Source organism: Podarcis pityusensis, assembly GCF_964106645.2.
Source record: "Podarcis pityusensis genome assembly, chromosome: 3".
Classification (NCBI taxonomy): Eukaryota; Metazoa; Chordata; class Lepidosauria; order Squamata; family Lacertidae; genus Podarcis; species Podarcis pityusensis.
In genome coordinates, this window is record NC_138026.1 from 63,119,237 (window position 1) to 63,141,658 (window position 22,422).

The following is a 22,422-nucleotide window of genomic DNA, read 5'->3' on the forward strand; positions in this document are numbered from 1 at the left end:
TAACCCCATCAAGAGCAGGCAACCTCTCAGCCATCCGGTCTAGAGGACAATCCACTAAGAGTGCCTCAGTCTTATCTGGACTGAGTTTCGGTTTGTTGGCTCTCATCCAGTCCATTATCGAGGCAAGGCACTGGTCCAGCACTTTCACTGCCTCACCTCCAGATGAAAAGGAGTTGAATGTAATCAACATATTGCTGACAAATGTGAAAATTATGTGCAATACCAGATTTTATAAAGAAAGGTGAGATTTATATATGGAAGATTGTCAGTGTGAAGACTCCTTTGGATGGAAGGTCCGTCCTCACCCAGTTAGCTGCTAGAGGAGGTTCCTTCTGGGACAGTCTTACATTTGGCGACAAGATGGAATGCTCGTCCCTTTCTAGTCTCACTCCACCTTGCGAAACAGCAGGCCTGGTCTCTATTTCCTTCTAAGGGTCAAGAGCCTTTGAGGTGAGGAGAAGCTGAGTATTCTAAAGCAAGCTCATTTGTGATACTAAACATTTTCAATAGGAATTTTTGTATTTTGATATACTTAAAAGATCCTTTAAAATGGCATTTTACCACACTTTAGAGAGCTTGTATTGTATACATACTGGACTTGCTCACTACCATGTCATTAGCTCTTTTAATATAGAGCAATTAGCTTCCTCTGCCAAATGTAGGCATGTAGTGATCATATGTAGCTCCCTATCTTTAATGAAGTACAACCAAGTATATCTTTCTATTTGGTTGGTTAATAACATAATTAATTCCAGTGAACACTGATTTGTTACACAACTCTACCTTTCAAGTTCATATACCAGCTCAATATCCATTTTCCAAAGGAAGGGGAAATGCAAAATTCAGCAGAGTATGATATCCCCCTTTAAACATGTCCATATTCTCTATTGAAGCATCTACCCAGCATCAACCTCATCTTGAATGAGGCCAGGAAATATTATTAAGCACAACATGATGCAATATCTTCTTTGAAGACAGAGATGGAAATGAAACTTTGTGTGCATATTCAAGATAATATTTTAAATTTCATGTTCAAACCACAAGCACCACTCATGACTGGATTTCAAAAGGAGCAGAACAAGCAAACCCTATTGAAGTTGCTAATTTGCAGGGAAGGAAAATTAAAAATGAATGTATTTTATTGTTTTTTTTCTTACCCAGAAAGCATTTGAAGGGCAATTTTTTAAAAATCTCAAAATCCTGACATTTTATTTGCCACAAGAAAATCTAGATGGGGTGGGGGTCGGCAAGACATGAGGGTTGTCAAACCACCGCACATCTAACATTGCCTCCCACGTCTAGAAGCACTGCAGGCTTGAAAAAGAACCCGGAAGTCCTGGTTGGAAACCAATGGAATAGTGCTCTCTTGGTTACAGAACAAGGAAAAATGTAGAGTGACAAGCCAGCGGCCTGGAGACGAAGCTTCCTGGTTCCTTTGGATGCTGTTTCCCCCCCCTCTCACGAGAGGAACCGAAAGCTATCCATCGGAACACTATGGAGGAACATAGGCTTTTAGCGGAAAAACACTTAAGACGGAAAAGCAAAGACAAGAGCTCACACTTTTTATCACGCACTTATTATTTCGTGCGCAAAACGTGTGTGTTTGTGTAAGTGTGGGAGATATATAGTGCAAGGTAGACAGTAGCTTAGCCTGACCATACAGACCACCGCTCATATCTGAAAGCAGGCTTTGGGACTGAGGCAGAACCGAAAACCTCAACAGAGAAGCCCCTTCAGGTTGCAGGAAAGGTCGAACAAGCGCCAATGTCCCCCCTCAAACCGCCCCCCTCGCAAGTAAAAATCAGGTAGAAAAAAACCCTCATGCACTTGTGCGAAGACGGTTTTCCCAAGCACAAAATGCATAGAGTTCTATTCGCGCGGCCTGTGGATTTCGCTTCTACGTCGCCCAATCGCGGAACCTGAGCCGTGCGCGCGGGATGGCAGCCCTTAGCAGCCTCCTCAGAGCCTCTCAGGTTCTCCCTTTCTTTCTATGGGAAGTGGCCAGCTGGGCCGGCGGCGCGCGCTCCTCCTGCCTCCCGCTTTGGCGCGCGCGCCGCCCATCCGAAGTCTCCCTGCTCCCCGAGCGCGTCTCCGTTTGCCTCTTTGCTCTCTGTCTCCGCCGGGCGGGTTCACTCGGGAGCTCCGGCCTCGCTTGTGCAAGAAAGGGGCGGGGGGCCGCGGCAACATGGCGCTCGTGCCGTGCCAGGTGCTGCGCGGCGCCATCCTCCTCTCCTACTTCTCCATCCTGTGCAACTACAAGGCCATCGACATGCCCGCGCACCAGACCTACGGAGGCAGCTGGAAATTCCTGACGTTCATTAATTTGGTAAGTCGGCCGCCCGCCCGCCCGCACCGCCTTCCCCCTGCGCGGGCGTGCGCACCTGGGAAGGGCGGCCGGACGCGCTCCTCCTCCTCCGCCGCCGCCGAGCGACGAAGGGGGCGAGGCCCGCGCGGGGAGGAGAAGCCCCGCTGGGCTCCTCGAGTGCCTCGCGCTCCCTTTGGCTTCCTCCCTGAGAGGAGACCTTGACTGGGGCGGGGCGAATGCCCCTTCGGTTCCCGGGGTTGCCGAACGGAGCCGGGAAAGGGGAGGAGCCCGCGAGGGAAGCTACACTCATCCAAGCGGCGAGAAAGAAGAGATGTCCCCCCCCTTCTCTTTTATCTTTTGTCTTCTGTTGTCAGTTCACTAATCCCCGCAAACGGAACAGATCGCCAAAAAAGGAGATAGATTCTTCTTCATGTCATGGTCTGGTTTTCTGGGCATGTCAACATTGATCCAAGACATGCTTCCCCAGACAGCTCCCACTTCAGGAAGAAAGGATCAATTGCATCAATGGAGGATGTAGTTATAGTGGCAGGTCATGACGGTATAAAGCACCAGCATGTTACCCATTACAGAATTTATTCCCCTCCCCCCCCAAAAAAATAATAATCAGGAGGGAATAGTTCACAATATTTCTTTCAAAATGGCCACACTCTTCATGTATGAAACTAGGACACTGGTCTTCAACTGGTGGGTCTGATCCAAGGTGGGTTGCAGCAGGAGCACTTCCACAGTGCAGGGTAGAAGATTTAAAAAGGGGCCCCCAAATGTGTGTTTGGGTTAACAGTGGTTCCTGGGTCTGAAAAAGATGAAGATCATGCACTGCGAGAAGGCTTGGGAACCTTCTAATCTCCATTTGTCCTTGGGCTACAACCCTCATTAGCCTAGCATGGTTGGCAGTTGGAGATGATGGGAGATGCTGGATCATAGAGAGCATCTGGAGGGCCAGAGTCCGCCATCCGTGCACTAGAACAAGACATTTGTTCACCACCCCTACACTAAACACACAATTGTAACTGCTTCTTCTCAATATTACCACATATGCCATCACCATCACATACAGTAGCAGCAAGTGCCATTTTGTCTGCTGTTAGTGAAAGGCCCAGAAATTCCACACTCAGTCTGTGCGAAAGCGGTGTCTTAGGAACATAGCAAGTTGCAGTGGTCCACCTAGCTCAATTCTGTTGTTGATACTGACTGGCAGCCGCGTTCTAGGTTTTCAGGCTGGAGCCCTTTCCAGCTCCACTTAAAGTGGGCCAGGATTGAACCTTGCACCTTCTGCATACCTTAGGTACAGCCCTTTCCCCAGATAATCTGTTTTGCCTACACAATGCTTAATGGTGTTTATAAGTTACTCATGGACCACAGAGTTCAAATTCTTAGGTCACCCAGTGATGCTACAGTGTGCCTGGTTGCAGGCTGTCTAGCCACCTTGTGACATGACAGCAAAGTCAGTAGCATCAAGAGGGACCTTTACCATTTTGTACTGCGACATCAAATATGAAGAAAGGGAGTTCAGGAGATGGCTTCAGCATGTTTTGTACAATTTGTCACTCTAACATACTATAATACATGTGCATCTCTGACATCATATGAAATGGATGCAGATAACAGGCTGTGGATATATTAGTCATCATCATCATCCTATGGCCCTAGTAAAATTATCACCCATGTTGGCCATTGGTAATGAGTAACTTTCATAACAAAATCCCACCTTTTATTTTGTGGGTTTTTAAAAAGCCCAAAATATGTACTGTCCATTTTGGGGCTATAGGTTACACATCTTTTACCCAAAGATCCATACTGTGTTGAAATTTGGTGTAGAGTGGGGGAAATTGCTTTAAAGGTGCAGATAATGAGTAGCTTTCAATGAAAAGATTTGTGGTATTCTTTACTCCCATTTGATTATTACATACTTTTGACAATTTTTTTTACACAAGATGTTATTTCAGTGAAAGCTACTGATTACTGACAGCCATCATGACCAATAATTTTTACTACAATCATAGGCTATAAAAAAGTAGCTTGTCCAATCCTTCAAGATGGTACCAACTTCCTATTTTAAGGCCTACTTAATTGGAAGGAACAAATCTGAGAAAATTATATTTTTCCCTGCATGATTTCTGTATCTTTTTTTACCGTGGCCCACCCAAATATTTCAGTCTTTCCATTCTCTGAAAGATTCATCTCAACTTCAAAGTTAATCTGATACAGTACTAATAACTTTGATTGCTTTAAAGGTAGAAAGTGATTATTGTATGACTGAGTAATGCTGTACTCTTTTGTATCATGTCAATTGAACAATTAATCTTTTTAAAACTGAATTGTCAATTCTGTCAATTCTTCATGAATTGATTTGAGTTGATGCTGCTGATGAATATTTGCACTGTGTTTTTCCTTTTATATATAGCCAACCTGTTGTCTTTTTTATTGGACATGATTGGTTTAATTGCAACCATTTCCCTATGTTAGCTTCTGTTCACTGACAATGAAATTATAAGGCCTCTTTATTATAAGGCATATTTCCATTGTTTGCAGGAATTTAATCAGACCTTAAGATAGGACTGGTTTTCTTAGTGATGGATTGTCTACCTTTTCTTAGTTTGTTTATTTTACTATTTTCCCAAGTATTAAAGTATGCCAAGTTACATGATTGGGGGGGATTACTGCAGCTGAGAGACACTTTTTTCACTGAATTGTGCAGTGTTATTTTTGCAACACTGATGGGGCTGTTTAAAATAAGGACATATTTTAAGAAGTTTCTCCCACCATATTATATGTAAAAAGTTGCCAAATTAACTGATTGAAACTGCATTAGTTTTCACAGTTTTCAAGGCTAGCACTGTTGCATTTTGTCACATTCCATTTATCTTCATGGCATCACAGAAAGTGCTTTATTTCTTAGGCTGCATTCATATGAACAAAAACAACAACAATTGGGAGTAGTTAGGTCTGTCAGAATTGCATGACTTTTTTCTAACTGTATACTTTTGCTTTATGTACAGTGATGCACAGCTCACATTCCACTCAAAAGTAGGCTTACGTGCACTGAAGCTAGGTGCAGATAGCTGGAGTTTCCTCTACTAGCTTTCTAGAAAGGAAGTGATCGTAGAACTCATATTAATGATTAATCTATCCTGAGAGCTTTCTTACCCAGGGGTAACTTGGTCATTAATAGCATCCTGCAAACTGGTAATGCAAAGCTATTACACACTGGGAGCAGATGTATGTGGGTGTGTGGGTGTGGAATAGCTATCTTTATGGACTCATTTTCTCTGCAGTAGATTATTTGAATCCCGCGATGGGTGGAGCAAGGCATATTGATTGTATATGGGCCCCGTTTGAAAGAGAAGAGTGATAAAGATCACAGATATTGAGCAAATGAAGCCTTTCCAGCCATTCCTATTTACTGCTACTTAAATTTTTGAATTTTTGCTTGACATGCAGCTTCTAAAGTCATAGAAGCTATATTAGAAAAAAAGAATTGGGAACCAAAGTGAACCTAACTAGTTCATTGCCTACAGACAGCCACCCAATCTTAAACAACTCCTAACCCACAATAATACTACAACCAGACTTAACACGGACACTGGCACCAGAGCCTGCAATAAACCCAGATGCCAACTTTGCTGCCACATACACCCGGACAACACCATTACTGGCCCCAACAACATCACACATACCATCTCGGGACTATTCAATTGCTCATCATCTAACATTGTGTATGGCATCAAATGCCAACAGTGTCCTTCAGCTCTCTATATTGGACAAACAGGCCAAACCTTACGCCAAAGAATAAATGGACATAAATCTGACATCAAGAATCACAAAACAGAGAAACCAGTAGGAGAACACTTTAATCTCCCAGGACATTCTATACAAGATCTCAAAGTAGCTGTTTTACTACAAAGGAATTTCAGAAATAGACTGGAAAGAGAAGCTGCTGAATTGCAACTCATTACCAAACTTAAAACCATGGAGAAACCTGGTTTGAACAAAGACATTGGATTCTTATCCCATTATACATGACTAAGCCATTTCTCACCTTCTCACCCCTTGCCTTTTCCTGTAAGACCCATTACAGTCGTTAAGAGTCGTCAGCAGGCTCATCCCAGCTATCTGCCTATCTCCCATTCCCACCACCCTTCTGAGTAATACCCCTCCCCACCTTCTCACTATATAGAAGGATCTGGCTACTTCTGTTTCAGTGTATCTGAAGAAGTGTGCTTGCACACGAAAGCTCATACCAAGAACTAACTTAGTTGGTCTTAAAGGTGCTACTGGAAGGATTTTTTTTATTTTGACTATGGCAGACCAACACGGCTACCTATCTGTAACTAGTTTGGAAAGTATTCTAGTTTGCTTGACTGTGTTTTGAATTCCTGACTACTAGGCATAAAACAGTTTGGGTGTTTTTTTAAACAGTACTTAGTGATAGCCAGATGGCAATTCTATTTAAGAAACGAATGTTTTCCATCCTATTAGTACCACTTCGCAAGAGTTTAACGTTGGATAAACGAAGAATATTTATTATTTATTTTGGACACAACTTCGGCCTTTGGCACCACAGTACACAACCTCAATCTTTGGCACCACACAGGCAGAATTTAGGTTCTTGATACATTTGAAGGCTACAGGCAATTTGTGAGGAGCATGTCATTTAAAATAAAGGCTGACTTGCAGGCTGTCATGGGGCAGTAATCTCTCTCAGCATTAGACTTTGAGAAACTGCTTGTAATTGTGGTAATGTTATATACCCTTCATGTCAGTTGTTTGTATCTTAGTTTCCTATTGAGAAAAACACATGATAAAATGTGTCTGGGTTTGGGGGGAAATGTGAAAAATAACGATATTTAGTCAAAAATACTTTCTTGCTTTGTCTTTACTGTGCTTTGACTGATACTACTGAAGTGCATTGACAACCTTTTTCTGTTATTCATTTATTCTGTTAGTTGTATGCCTCTTTTCCACAAAAGAACCATGCTCAAATTGACTAGCCACAAAGGAAGAGGAATGCAACAGTACAAAAAAATTCATAGTAACATAGAAAGTCAATAACAAAGCAACAATTTCATAACATAGCAAAATAATAACAATAGCAATTGCATAACATAGCAAAACAATAGCAAATATAATAACTTATTAAAAAACCACATTCCAATACTATAAATATTACAAGATTACACTTAAACAACATGCAGCATCTAATAGCAAAAATAACAAGGGAGCTTCACCTTCGTCTTAGAAAGACCCCTCCTATGATGCCACTCAAAGTCCCTCTCTTGCAGCAGCTACCTATAAGACTTCCAGGGGCAATGGGTGGTGTAGCTGGGAACACTTCTCCCATGGTGTTTATAATTGTTTGTGTAAGCCCATGACTTTTTCTGTATGGTTGCATGTCTACTAATTTTTTCTCTAAGGTAAAATAATAGATTCTCAGCAAGTTCAATTAATTAGCATTAATGGCACGAACTATGACCAATAGTGCTACAACTAATCAGATTAGAACTGTGCCCTATCTATTTGGCCACACACTTTCTCCTTTCATTGCAGACTAATCCTTACGTTATCTCATTTAATTATTAAACTTTTCTCCCACCTTTCCTGCATCCTGCATCCACGGAAGGTTGCAAAGTTGATGAAACGTCATTGGCTAAAACAAGGAAACCTAAAGAGTAAAGCTGTTATAACTGGCAAATCTGCTGTACATTTAGACTAATGCAGGCTTGGGTTGTTTCTGTCGGATCTCAGAGGCCCACAGGATGCAATGCAAAAGGACTTCCTAACTACTACCAGGGTTGCTAAAGTGCCTTGTGACACTTTCCACACACTGGGAGGAAACAAGCTTCTGTGCAAGTAAATCAGTTGTGCCTAAGACTGGTTGCTGAGACTCCAGTCCTGGGCTTTTTTGAAGCATGAATCCAGTTCAGGTCCCTTGGTTTTAGAAAACTGTAGATCTGAATGATTCATATTTTGATTCTAAACTCATCTCATACATCGGGTTTGCATTGCTCATCAAAAACCAGTCCTACAGTATTTGGCTTCATCCACAGCAGCACAGTTTAAAATTTTTTGACCATGGTATTTTGATTTCATCTGCAAAAGGGATTTACTAATTTTAACAACTCTTCTGGAAATTGTCTTTGAAAAGGAGTTGGTTGGTTTTGGCCAATTGCCTTGTCCAGCGTGGCAGGGGCATACTGTGTGTCTGCATGACTTGAGCAAACCTGGAAACACTTTGTTCCTCAGCATTATTTCCATCAAATTGCAAGTGGTATCTGCTTCCTAAAATGAATTAGACCGCCCAGATGCTGCTTGAAAATATGCTGCTGTTGAAGTGTCTGGAAATTGGCTTTCTCTGAGTTTTCCTAGTCTCAGTTTTAAACAAATCACCAGGATGCAGAATTTTGTTCAAGAGTTCTCAATGAACGCTTTTAGATTGAAGGATTGTTTATGGGGTGAATATAATGTAGTACTTGAATTAATTTTGTTTCCAGATAACTTATTGATCATTTACCTTTGCACTGAAGCAAGACACAGAATATCTAGTTTGGTAACTCCCAAAATCAATGGCTGAATTGCTGCGCTATCACAGAGTGTCTTAATAGTCCAAGTGCTGTAGGATGCTGGTGTTAACAACAGAATGTAAAATTTAAAAATCCTGTACAATGAATAACTTTCGCTCAGAATATGGAAGGCTGTATCTTGGTTTCCCAGAGACCTGCGTTGTTACTCACTATATACTGTCTAGACAGTATCTGTCTAGTGGTAGCTCACCTCTGTATGCTTATATTTATTCCTGTCCCATTGTCTACAGGCCTGTTAAGCATAGCAGTCTTTGTCCCTTTCCGTGGTATGTGAGATGGTCTGGTTGCTTGGCATGCAAATGTATCTGAGATAAGACTGGAGAGTGATGTCATCCAGAACACAATGCCTCTCATCAGCAGTGGCAAGCAGTGCTGCTTCATTTCCTATGGAGAAATGGTGTTTAGGGATGGGATAGCTCTTTTTCAGATGAAAGGTGTCAGATTACCCAACACTGACCATTAACTTCTGCTGCTTTTCAGCTTTGAGATCATACTTCTAACTTCATTGGCAAATTGTTGTTTGGTAGAGAAAGCCTATCTGACTTAAAGAACATGGGATTTAATTATAGAAAATACTCCACTTTCATGATTTTCATGTTAATGAACACTTTCTATCACTAATATATTAGTGAAGTTGTTCATTTGGTCAAATATTCAACCAAACATTACTATTATAACCACTCTATGGATTACAGTATTGGCAGGCTACCCCATTTTCATGACAATCCTATTCATGACCTTCTTCAGACAAGTGCCCCCTCATCTTACGAAAGAAATTTCTGACAGCTCTTGCTGTTAATTAAAATAATACTTTTCTCTTAGGGTTGCAGATTACAAACATTCTGTTTGTTTACTGCTTAAAATGTAGCTGTAGTCTTGGTTGATACCATATCCTGGCTTGCAGAAAATAGAATAGTGGGATATTAAATACAGTACATTCATTTCATCTTCTTCTTTTTACCGAATAGATTATATTAAAGCTTTAAAAAAGGTATACAAAATATCAAATACCCAGTATCTTTTTAAAATTCCAAGGATAAAAGATTAATCTAAATAAAAACTTAAACCAAAAAATGGAAAAGAAAAAGAGAGAGAGGAAGGTGGAGGAAGGGAAAAGAAAAAAAGAACTTCCAATTCTTCTAATATATATAAATTGTTCAAAATATTCACTCCAAGGTAATACTCAACTATTCCACTTTCTATAAACCAATATTTTCTCCAATCCTCAAACCCAGATATCATAAGTTCATCTTCTTTTTCACACAAAAAGTCCATAAGGGGTTTCCAATCTTTAGTAAATATCAACAAAGATTTTTCTCTAATTAAACACGTCAACTCCGTTATCTTGGCTAAATCCAGTAATTTTTGCAACCATTCTTCCATGGTAGGTAATGATGATCCCCCCCCCCCCAAAAAAAACCTTTGTGCATGTAACACTCTGGCCGCTGTGATCATAGACTGAAATTCTTTTTTCAGCTTCCTAAAGCAGCAACGACCAGGCATATCTGAGTAGGCTGTGTCTTTCTGTTGGCTGCAAGGGAGTCGGGTAGTTGATGCACCCAGATGGAACCTTTGAAATATGTATGATAGTGGCAGCTGTGTGGGGGAAGGGTGGTTTGAAGTGTCCTGAAGAGGAGGGTCATTTATTGTGGAAGTGTCCTTTTACATAGTTATAAAGCTGAACAAAGAGAATTAGGGAGCACTCAGTTTCTAACCTTTACTTACTTGATAAGATCCATGAATGGGTGCCTCTCCCACCTACTCACTTCTTTTGGCAGTGCTATGCAAATTTGTCACGAGACCTCATTGTGTGGTAGAGAACCCCTTTCAGTTCCATCCTGCCTTGCTGGGACAGTTAGGGCTTTCAAAGAGTGCTGCCAAAATCTGGGACTGGAAGCAGACAAGCCCACTTCTTCCTGATTTCTCCATCTATCCTCCCTTCTTGTTCTTTGGGTTGTCTGTTGCAGCAGAAGGTGAGGAGAGAGGAAGGGGGCTGAGAGGCAAAAAACAGTTTAACATTGGGGTTGCAGTATTCCCTGCCTACGCAGAGGCATTGAGCCTAGCCTTCTTGAATGATTTCTCGTGACCAAGTCAGAGACTTGCTGAAGCAGCTGCTGGTGGAGAGGATACTCTCGGACGCTTTTGGAGTAAAAAACCCACCACTGACTCCCCCTATGGCCTGCACTCACCCTGACGCTTAGAGATTAGACCAGTGAGGCAGGCCCATTCAACCAGACTGGACTGATAAGTCAAGTTCCTCTCTGCTGGGGGTAAGCATGGTTGCCCTGGAAAGAAGAGGGCAGAGTAAGTAGAATACCACCCATAGTTTTGTGGTGCCTAGGAGCCTTTGTTTGTTGTCTGAAGGTTTAGAATCTAGCAGAGGGTCTAGATGGCTTAGCCTTTAGTATAGGAGATCCTGTATACATTTCATTACTTGTTTTGTAATTCACTTCTCCCCATGGTCGGTGGAGTAACGGAGGCTGTGTACAGACCTGGGGACAATCCTAAGGTCAGGTGTGTGGAATGTTGACTTTTCTTTCCAGAGTCCCCAAGTGCCCTTAGAACAGTTTGTACATGGGAGGATGGGGTGTAAATGTAGAGAAAGCCATATGCAAGCTGTTGTGACGTGGGGTTTGTGATTTCAGCTCTCTTGATATAACATGCTGGAGACAGTTCTCTAGTAACACTTCTTTATTTAAGCAACAAGACTAAAGACTGGGGAGAGGAAGGCTACATTTATAGGGACAGGGAACTAGCAAGAAAGGATACATTTTGGAGGGAACAATATCAGGCAATCACAGTCCTGCCTTTTGGAGGGAACCAATAAGACAGAGGATCCAAATACAGCAGCTTAAATGAACCAATAGTAGCTGTACCCTCTGGAACCAAAAGGCAGTTACTTTACCCTAATGCAAATACAGACAATAATAATACAGATATAAAATCCTTTGACTCAATACACAACAATTTCCTCCCCCCCCTAGTGAGCACAGCAGACGTAATCTCTCAGGTACTGTGGGGTCCTACAACTTCTACTTGATCTCCTGACAACAGGTGTTGCAGGTTCCGGATTGGGTGTTACCTGTGGTAGAGGGGCTGCTCTAGGGGTTTCGTCAGGAACAGATGGAGTTCCAGACATCTCAGGGTCCCCTATCTGTACCTCGTCATCGTGAGGACTAGCAGACCCTGGTTCATTTGTTAAAGCCCCTGGTGACTGCACCTCTGGGCCATTTTCACTCTGGTCTTGCAGCTCTGCGTCGTTAGCCAGGGATGAATTATCTGGCTCCTCCCTGCTGAGCGCCCGGCGCCTCAGCTGATCTATATGTCTCTTCCACACTTGCCCATTTTCCAAGGTCACATAATAGGACACAGGTCCACTAGCCCGGGTGACCACACCAGCCACCCACCGCGAACCTCGTGAATAGTTCCTCACCCAGACCAGATCTTCAGGGGCGAGATACCTTGTTGTGTCAGTCTCAGCCTGGGGGGTTGCTCTTGAATTACGGTTTGGCATTTTATCCGGGTGGACATAATCCAGCACCGTTACCAGTCTCCTACCCAAGAGCAGCTCAGCTGGCGACTTGCCCGTCGCGGTACACGGCGTCGCATGCTGCAAAAATAACATTCGCGCGATGCGAGCTGACCAGTTACCCTCCATTAAGCGCGCAATGGATTCTTTGGCTGTTCTTACCATGCGCTCAGCCTGCCCATTGGAGGATGGGTGAAAGGGCGCGGATGTGACCCCTCTTATGAAGTTATCAGCCAAGAATGCCCTGAATTCTTGGGATACAAAAGCTGCCCCATTATCTGATACAATGGTCTCAGGTAACCCGTGGGTTGCAAACAGCTGCCTCAACACCTTGATTACGGCAGCTGATGCCATGCTAGGGACCATCGCCACTTCTAACCATTTGGAATATGCATCGACGATAACCAAAAAGACCTTCCCCTGGAATGGCCCAGCAAAATCTAAGTGCAGCCGGCTCCAGGGAGATCTGGACTGCTCCCACCAGTGGACTGGTGCTCTGGCCACTTCTGGCCGTACCTCTTGGCATGCCTTGCATGTTCGTACCCATTGTTCTATGTTCTGGTCCATTCCAGGCCACCACACATAACATCGGGCTAGCGACTTCATCCTGACCATTCCCGGGTGTCCCATGTGAAGCGTCTCAAGAACCCTGTTTCTCAGTGGTGCTGGGATGATCACCCTATCTCCCCACAGGAGACAACCCTTATGCATGGACAACTCGTGCTGCCTAGTCGCATAAGGCCTGAATTTGTCTTCATGCGGACCACCTGGCCACCCCCTCCCCACCCAAGTGAGCACACGGGAGAGAACAGCATCTTTCCTCGTTTTCTCAGCTATATCAGTAGCCGTTACAGGAGCCCCCGGAAGTGTTTCCAGCATCATTATGTGCTCCGCTGGAGCAGGATCCTCAGTGCTCCCGCCAGGAAGGGGCAATCGACTCAGCGCATCAGCGTGGCACAACCGTTTCCCCGGCACATGGGTCAAGGTGTACTGGAACCCGTTCAGGAATATAGACCAACGTAACATTCTGGGGGAGAGAATTTGTGGCGTTTGTTTGTTCGGGTTGAACAACCCTAACAGTGGCTTGTGGTCCGTATCAATGTAGAAATGGCGACCGTACACATAATCATGGAACTTTTTGATTCCTGCCACAATTGCAAGCGCCTCTTTGTCAATTTGAGCATAGTTGCGCTCCGTGGGCGACAACGTACGGGAATAGAAAGAGATGGGCTTTTCCGACCCATCCGGTTCCCTATGACTTAGCACCGCCCCCAGGCCGTATTGAGAGGCATCACATGCCAGGACCAGAGGCTTTGACTCGTCATAATGAGCAAGGACGCTCCTGCTACTCAGCATTCCTCGCAAGGAGTCAAAAGCCTTCTGCTGCCCCTGCCCCCATCGCCACACATTCTTTTTCTGCAACAGTCTATGTAATGGTTCAGCTACCGAAGCTTTCTGGGGTAAGAATGAATGATAAAAGTTAATAAGTCCCAGGAATGACTGCAACTCCGTCTTGTTCTGTGGTCGTGGCGCCTCGATGATGGCCTTAATCTTCGCATCTGTGGGGTGGATGCCTGATGCATCAATTTTAAACCCCAAGAAATCCACAGTTGGCACCCCAAAACTGCATTTTTCCTTTTTCAGTTGCAACCCCACCTCCTTGAACTTGAGCAACACTGCACGAACACGCGCAACCAGTTCCTGTGGGTCTTTTCCAGCAATCAAAACATCATCAAAAAATGGCAAGACCCCCGGCAGACCTCTTAACAGGCGTTCCATGAGCCCTTGAAAAATCCCTGGGGCCACACAAACTCCAAATTGTAATCTGTTAACTCTGAACGCCCCTTTATGTGTGACAATAGTCTGTGCTTCCGCTGATTGTGGGGTTACTGGCAGCTGTTGGTAAGCTTGTGCCAGGTCAATTTTGGCGAACACCTTGCCCCCAGCCAGTTTAGCCAACAGATGTGATACGACTGGAATGGGGTATGAGTTTCCCCTGAGTGCCTTATTGATAGTGCATTTGTAATCTGCACAGATCCTGACTTCCCCATTTGCTTTAAGGGGCGTGACGATTGGAGTCTCCCACTTAGCAGAGTCCACGGGTGAGAGAACTCCCTGCTTGACCAATTTATCCAGCTCTGCTTCGATCTTGGGTTGCAGTGCAAATGGCACTCGCCTTGGTTTGAGTTGGATTGGGGCCACCCCAGGGTCCAACTCGAAGTCAACTGGGGGCCCTTTATAACAACCCAGTTTTCCATTAAAGAGACCAGCAAATTCTTTGCATAATGCCTCGCTCATCTCAGGGCAGGTTTGGATTGAATTAAGCCCTGATATACTCAGTCCCAGGGCGGGGAACCAGTCAGTGCCCAGGAGACTGGGGCGACTGCCCTTCGCAATCACCAGTTTGAGTACAGCCTGTTTGTCCTGGAACTGTACTCTCACGGCACACATTCCCATAACATGGATGCGGCCCGCTGAGTATGACTGCAAGGTTGCCGGGAAGGGCTCCAGAGGGGGCAACTTACCCCTGGGGAAGAATGTCCTCGCGGTCTGGTCCGACACGATAGTGAATCCAGATCCGGAGTCCACCTCCATGTCGCACTGCTGACCCTCAATCTTCACCTTGATGTGTGCCTTGCCTTTCGCTGGGAACTGCACGACCCTCCCGTTGATCTCCGTTACGTAGTGGCAGTCCTTTAGAAAATGGGTTGCTGTGGGCGGTCTGCGATGCTCCGGTCTAGGTGCTCCTGTCGCTCCCAACGCCGCCGATCTACACACCCTGGCGATGTGACCTGTCTTCCCGCACGTCCGGCACATAGCATCCCGGAAACGACAACTCTTCCGCTCATGGTTTCCGCCACAACCTGGGCACCTGCCTCGGTGATCTTTGTGCACTGTGCAGGCCTGATGCACTGACTCGACCCCACGGACTGGGCTCTGGCTCGGAGTAGCCTCTAGCTCGTCCATGGCATGCGCAACTTCTATCTGTGGCTTAGGGGCCTTGCGACTGGCATCAAGCTCCTCTCTTTCATAATTCTCCGTGGCGGTGGCCTCCTTCAAGGCTGAAGCAAGGGTAACCTCTTCTTTAGCCACGATGCGTCTTCTGGCTTTCTTGCTGCTCAGACCACCGATAAACCGATCCAGGAGAGTCTCTTCCAGATTTTGGAAGTCGCAGTGCTGAGCGAGCTTCCGCAGTTCAGCCAGAAATGCAGATACAGGCTCCCCAGCATGCTGCTGCCTCTTATGAAACTCCATCCGCCGGGCCATCTTGGTCTCAGTAGGCGCCAAGTGGCTTGTTAGGCAGGCAAGAATATCTTTGAGAGATGTCTCACTTAGCTTCGCTGGAGCAAGCAATGCCTTGGCCAGCTTGAAGGTCTCAGGCCCACAGTAGCTCAGGAATGTGGCCCTTCTTTTGCTGGCATCGGTGATCCCTTGAGCCTCTGCGAAGAACTCGAAGCGTTCGACGTAGTCTTCCCACGTGTGGGGCTCTGATGGCTGGAAGGGCTCCAATACCCTTGGACTCTCCATTGTCCTGTGGGCAGGGTCGTCTTCTCAGCTGGCCAGTGAGTCTTGTTCTTAGCTGCAATCCGGACTCTGAGGCAGGGCTGCGTTTAACCGCTCCTCAGCATTCCGGATCCCATCCTCGTCGCCAGTTGTTGTGACGTGGGGTTTGTGATTTCAGCTCTCTTGATATAACATGCTGGAGACAGTTCTCTAGTAACACTTCTTTATTTAAGCAACAAGACTAAAGACTGGGGAGAGGAAGGCTACATTTATAGGGACAGGGAACTAGCAAGAAAGGATACATTTTGGAGGGAACAATATCAGGCAATCACAGTCCTGCCTTTTGGAGGGAACCAATAAGACAGAGGATCCAAATACAGCAGCTTAAATGAACCAATAGTAGCTGTACCCTCTGGAACCAAAAGGCAGTTACTTTACCCTAATGCAAATACAGACAATAATAATACAGATATAAAATCCTTTGACTCAATACACAACACCAGCAATAACCCTAATGGTAAATATTGTTTTCATAGGCTGTTCAAAGTCATCTGCTTCATTCTTACTTTAGGAACAAACACAAAGGAGAGCAATAGCGATGTTTGTATTTAGCCTGCTTCTGGTAAAAACCAATGTTTTAAATTGTCTTTATAGCATCTTCTCCATAGGACACTATGTCAAGAGGGCCCAAGCTACTTGTTGCCATCTATTTCTTGAACTCTACCTAATTAAATAAATATATCAAAGTTTTACTTCCCGGAGGCATGTAAAGAATTGATCAAAGACTGTGAGCTATCAAGAGCAAATTTTAAAAGCGTTTGTTTCTTTGCTGTGCAAGAACAACATCTCTAGAGCACTTCAAAGAGAATATGTTGCTGGAAATGGTGTTCGAAAAAATTACTGTCTTAATTAGTGGTAAACAGTCAGAGCAAAACGATACTTTTTAGAGGTATAATAGTGTTTATTCATCATAGCCCAAAGTACTTTGAGGATTTTCAGATAATTTCTTGTTCTCCAAGTTCTTCAGAATAATAAGAGTTGGAAAATTTGGCTTCCTCTTGGTTTCTGAAGTTGCTTTGATCCTGTATCTCAGACATCAAAGTGCTCTCTCTCCAGCTCTGTTGCTAGTTGGTTTCTTCATTTTTCCACTTGGGGCTTGCTTAAGTTTATGTTATTTATTTACTTTGGGTAGTACAAACGTGGCTGCATTGTTTTAGTAATATCTTATATGTGTATTTAGAGCTGGAAGCGGATGATCTAATGTTTGGGTCACGTAGTGAGGGAGAAGTACAGAAAGAAATGGAGCCTGCAAGCTGGGGTGAGGGGATGGGACATGAACAAATGGAATACCTGGGGGGGGGGGGGGAGAGAGATTATTAAAGGAAGCATTCCAGAAAGGCCAATGAAGTGAGGAAGAGAACATGAAGCAGTTGCTGGCACTGATGGTGACTGAGAGGGAGGGGAATCCCATGCCTTCACCTACTGGCCAACTTTTGCTAGAATGCAGCTGTATCATGATCCATACCAGCCACATGTTTGAACATAGTTTGTGTACTAGAATGCAGATAGGTGCTCTTTTGCAGTCAATGAACTCTTGACAGTTTTATGTTTCATTACCAAAATGAGGGGAATTCTAGAAAGCCACCTTCATTTTTAAGGGCACAATTACCGTATTTTTTGCACCATAACACTCACTTTTTTCCTCTTAAAAAGTAAGGGGAAATGTCTGTGCGTGTTATGGAGGGAATGCCTGCGGGTGGCATGCCTACGGATTTTCCTCCTCTAAAAACTACGTGCGTGTTATGGTCGGGTGCATGTTATAGAGCGAAAAATACGGTACATCTTGATCCTGTGCAGAGTTAGGCACACCTAAGCCCTTTCGTTTCAGTGTGCTTTGGTGCACTTAACCCATTTTTATTTTTATTTTGTCAGAAGTATTTTATTTTTCTTCTAGCAGGAAAGCAGGCTATGTGTGTGCATTCTCACTCACTTTCTCTTCCCGTTCTTTAAAAAGCCTGGCTTAGATGTTCCATTGTTTAATTCTCTGGAAATCTGAGCTCATAGTATGACCCATGGATAGTTGTCAATCTATCCTGTCTTTTTCTTTCCAGGATATCCTGGAAAGTGTGTTTTGCCCCCCACCCACCTCATGCCAGTACCCCTTCTGTAATGGTGTTTGTATCTTCATCTAGTTATCTGAAACTATTTGCAGGCACCTGAGTGGGGAACATTCTGCTCTTGGTATTCTGTGTTCTGTGTGTTGGTCTTAAGGGCAGGGGGTAGGCTTTTGGTAGTGCTTCAAAGCAGGGAGATGAACTAGCTTGCTTTCGTTACTTTCCAATTCTGTACCAGCATTCATGTGTTCAAACCCCAATAAGTCTTCATAGCATGGAGAAACCATTTGGAATGCAATGACAATATCCCCTTGTTTGCTACTCCTACCTATAAAGTGCAGCCACATTATGCTATCTCACACCCATGAGAACCTTTACTAGCCTTAATCCATGACATTTTAAAGCACTCCTAAAATGTCAACAGAAATAGTTTATAGTCTTTATTTTAAAATCACTTACAAATACAGTGGTACCTCGGGTTAAGAACTTAATTCGTTCTGGAGGTCCGTTCTTAACCTGAAACTGTTCTTAACGTGAGGTACCACTTTAGCTAATGGGGCCACCCGCTGCTGCCGCGCCGCTGCTGCGCGATTTCTGTTCTCATCCTGAGGTAAAGTTCTCAACCTGAGGTACTACTTCCAGGTTAGCGGAGTCTGTAACCTGAAGTGTCTGTAACCCGAGGTACCACTGTACAACATATTGATACTGGGCAACAGTCCTAACAGGAAATGTTTTAATTTCACCTTATTTAAACAAGTATTATAAGAAGCCATTTTGTTTTGGATTAAGTGTGCAATCTACTCTGCATGTTAGAGGAAGTTCACATATACAATTTCTCTGCTATGTATTAGGGGAAAGATTTCACTAAGCTAATCTTAAATCAAGCTTACCCCCTCCCTCCAACGGAGCAAGCAATTTATTCATAAAAAGTTAGGGGCTTTCCTCCCACTGGAAACCTTATCCTTAAGCCCAGTTTAGTACAGACAGCTGCAATGCATGTCTCTTCCCCCCTACTTAACTAGCAGTCCCAAATGTTACCTAGTCTGTTACATGGCCTTTCCCACTGTTTGTTGATTCTTGGCATGCTTCCCAGGATATATCACTGATCACATTTGTAGCATTGCGTGTAATATTAATATTTAAGTAAAAATAATGGCGTAGCCTGCAATGCTGAGTAGGAGCCAAACAAAACTGAGCTTTAGAAAAGAAAATGTAAAAGATGTAATCTAATAAAAAAAAGTATTCCATATAAACATATTTGCTGAATGGATGATATAGATTTAATGAAATTATCCTGCCTTGTAAACAGGATATGGAAAGCAATAAAGACAGATTTTGTATGTACAGCTAAACTGAAGGGAGGAAGGAGGGGAATAGCAATTATTAGAAAATGACTTTGGCTAGAGGTTTTCTGTTTTTAAAAAATATATATTAAAAATGCTGTTCCTTTAAACATGTACCTATGAAGGCCATGTTCACATATGACAATAAGCCAAGAATGTTGGTTTAATAAACTATACTGTGAACATAGTCCGATCACTTCCATTCCACTCCTTCCTTGACAAGAGCGGATAAACAAACCAGGATGTGTCATATCCAGACCTGAGAAATTGCTGGTCCTCCCTTGTGCAAACAGAAGTGTAGTCCATAGGGCCCCCTTGGTGCATCCATCCTGCTACAAGCAAATTTAAGGCAATTGTAAATAGTTAAATAACTCGTGGAATAAATCACCAGTGATATCTTTGTTCAGAGTGATGACCTGATTAGACAGCCTGAGTTCTTCTGTTTGCAAAGGCTTTGGCGTCGTGGCGGCATTCCCATAATGCCAAAGCCCTAAGTGCTTTCTGAAGCATCATATTAAGTAAAGTATTGTGAGTTGTATTCAGCTAGCCTTTATTCAGAATAGACCCATTGAAATTTATGACCATGACTAACTTAGGCCCATTAATTCCAGTGTCTCTACTGTGTGTAAAAGTTTGTTGACTACAAACTTATGTCAATATGAATTCACCATAGCCTTCCCCTAAGACGCCAGTTTCAGTGCCCAACTGGCCTGACCAGAAGTAATGGGCCAAGTTATGTGAAGTGCTGCTGGGATGACTGTCATCACACAGTTCCCCCTGGGCTCAGTTGCAGTGTCTCTATTCCAGCCAGGCCAATACATGGGCCTGGCAACTGAAAGCTTGGTGGATAAGGCCCTCAACTCCCTCTTACCGCATTCTCAAGTTTTTGACTGTCTGTGGTGACAAAACAGCAGCCTGGCTGGAAATGCTAGGCGTAGACACTCAAGGCTATGTTGGGTTTGAAACAAAAAGTTACCAAAAATACATGTTTAAAAACAAGATAGAAGGACTGTCTTCCTCAGTTGCTGAAAGGCAAAGCAACACAGTCTTTCCCCTTTGTTCCAAATTTCAATAAATGTTAACTTTGGTTTAGTAGGTTCCTCCCTACTTCTTGAATTATGCTCATAGTTAATGTCAGTGATAGATGATGGGGTGGGGCAGCTGTGCTCATCTAACCTCCAGTCACCCATGTTTGCTGCTGTATACTGAGATGGAGATGGGGAGAAGCAAGAGGACAGCAAGGCTGGCACAGTGCAAACATATTGGCGGAGCCAGTCTAGTGCATCTGCTCTGCCAGCATCAACACCAGTTCACTCCTCACCCTCTCTGTCCTGGGATGTAGCAGGGATGTGGACAGCTGGAGGTCAGGTGAGCACCTCCACCCCACTCTTCACTGCTGTTTAATGTTCATGGTGGGGAACATTGCTTGCTGGGGACTAGAACAACCCATTCGTGACCTGAAGCAAATGAGAAGGGAAAGAAGCTTTCACCTGGCATAGATATATAAACATTGAACAGCTTAGTGTCAGAACCGTGTCGTAGTCCCTCGTGATTTATCTGATACACTGGATTCTATAGGATTAGGTGACTGTTGTCCATTTAATGCCAATGTAACTTTATAAGCAGCAAGATGGAAATAAACCTGCTGAGGAACTAACTGGTTTAATCTCAAGGACAGTGGCCCAGTCAATCACACTTCCAGTAGTAAAAGAGATAAGTCGTCTGACTTAATGTTTCCTTATTTGATAGCATCTTCAACCACATTTTCTGCTTAAGCTTAATGTGTGTTCACCTCACTACACCATGCCAAAGGATTGACAAATGACTACAAGAAGTACACAGAGGTGACAGGAAAAGTCATAACAGATAATCTGGGGAAATAAATCATATTCTGCTTGCTTCAAAGGAAAAACACACTTGTGGATCTGGCAGACTTGCAAGGTGAAGGTTATGTGACCTGGCAGGTTTTCAAGCAATTTGTTTTGCGTGCTGAAAGATCTAAATGCTTTTGCTACCATTTCCAGCTGCTGCCTTTTTTAGTTGATAGTATATCCTTCCATTCAAATCATCCTTCTGGGAGAAATGTTTCTGGGTATTAATGATCCCCAGAATGCCTAAAGATCTGGATCAGGTAGCTATGTACCATCATGGTTGTTTAATTATAGTCATCCATCTATATCTATTAATTAAAAGGGTCTGCTCTGACTATAACATTGAGGAATTCACCTGAATCTTTGTTTGTTTTACACACATTCAAACCCATTTTATGATTATATGACAAGGAATATAAATTGTGCGGTTAATGTGTGTAACCACCAGCCATTGTGCACATTCACCAAGCCTTGTGGAGAATGTGCACATAATCCTTCTATGAAGAGGGAATTGTGCACATTTCCCTGTCTTGTCTACGTCAGAGCCATATTTCTGCAAACCTAAGAGGAAGGCATCTGATTGTTCAAGGGTCAGTTTTCCCTAACCTGGTACCCTCCAGAAGTAGTTGGACTCCCATCAGTACCAGCCAGAATGGACAATGATCAAGAATGACAGAAGTTATAGTCCAAACTATCTGGAGGGCAACAGATTGGGGGAAGCTTGATAGTCATTTCAAACAAACTTTAGCAAGTAAAAGGTGTGATAGAAAAATTATGTTGTTATTGTTGCTGTTATCCATAGCAACATCAGTATTTAATTTTATTACATATTCACCACATTACTGTACCTTCTTCACCGTAAGGTTCCAGGGTAGGTTACAACAAGTTAGAAGACAGTATTAAAAACAGTTTGAGACAGGCACAAGAATAGGGTGGGTCCTATAGATGTCAAAGGCCAGGGCAAAGAGATGCATCTTCAACTACGGGAACAGCATGATGAAGATGCCAGTCACGGTTCCATGGGGAGGGAATTCCACAACCTAGGAACTCCACAAAGAATGCCCTCTTCCAGGTCACACACACACCCTATGAGCCTATAGGGTGGAGAAACTACCAAGAGGGACCCCCTTTGCAGATCTTTACACTTCAACAGG

The 22,422-nt window shown here is 43.7% G+C and overlaps 1 protein-coding gene across 1 annotated transcript in view; it reads left to right on the forward strand.

Annotated features, from left to right (window-relative positions):
* Window positions 1–1,865: 1,865 nt before the first annotated feature.
* AIG1 (androgen induced 1) overlaps window positions 1,866–22,422 on the forward strand; it is a 79,087-nt gene continuing 58,530 nt past the window's right edge. The window contains exon 1 of the mRNA XM_080998590.1: window positions 1,866–2,326. Within this exon, the coding sequence (XP_080854716.1) occupies window positions 1,991–2,326 (336 nt within the window). The 5' untranslated portion in view covers window positions 1,866–1,990. The remainder of the gene's footprint in view (window positions 2,327–22,422) is intronic.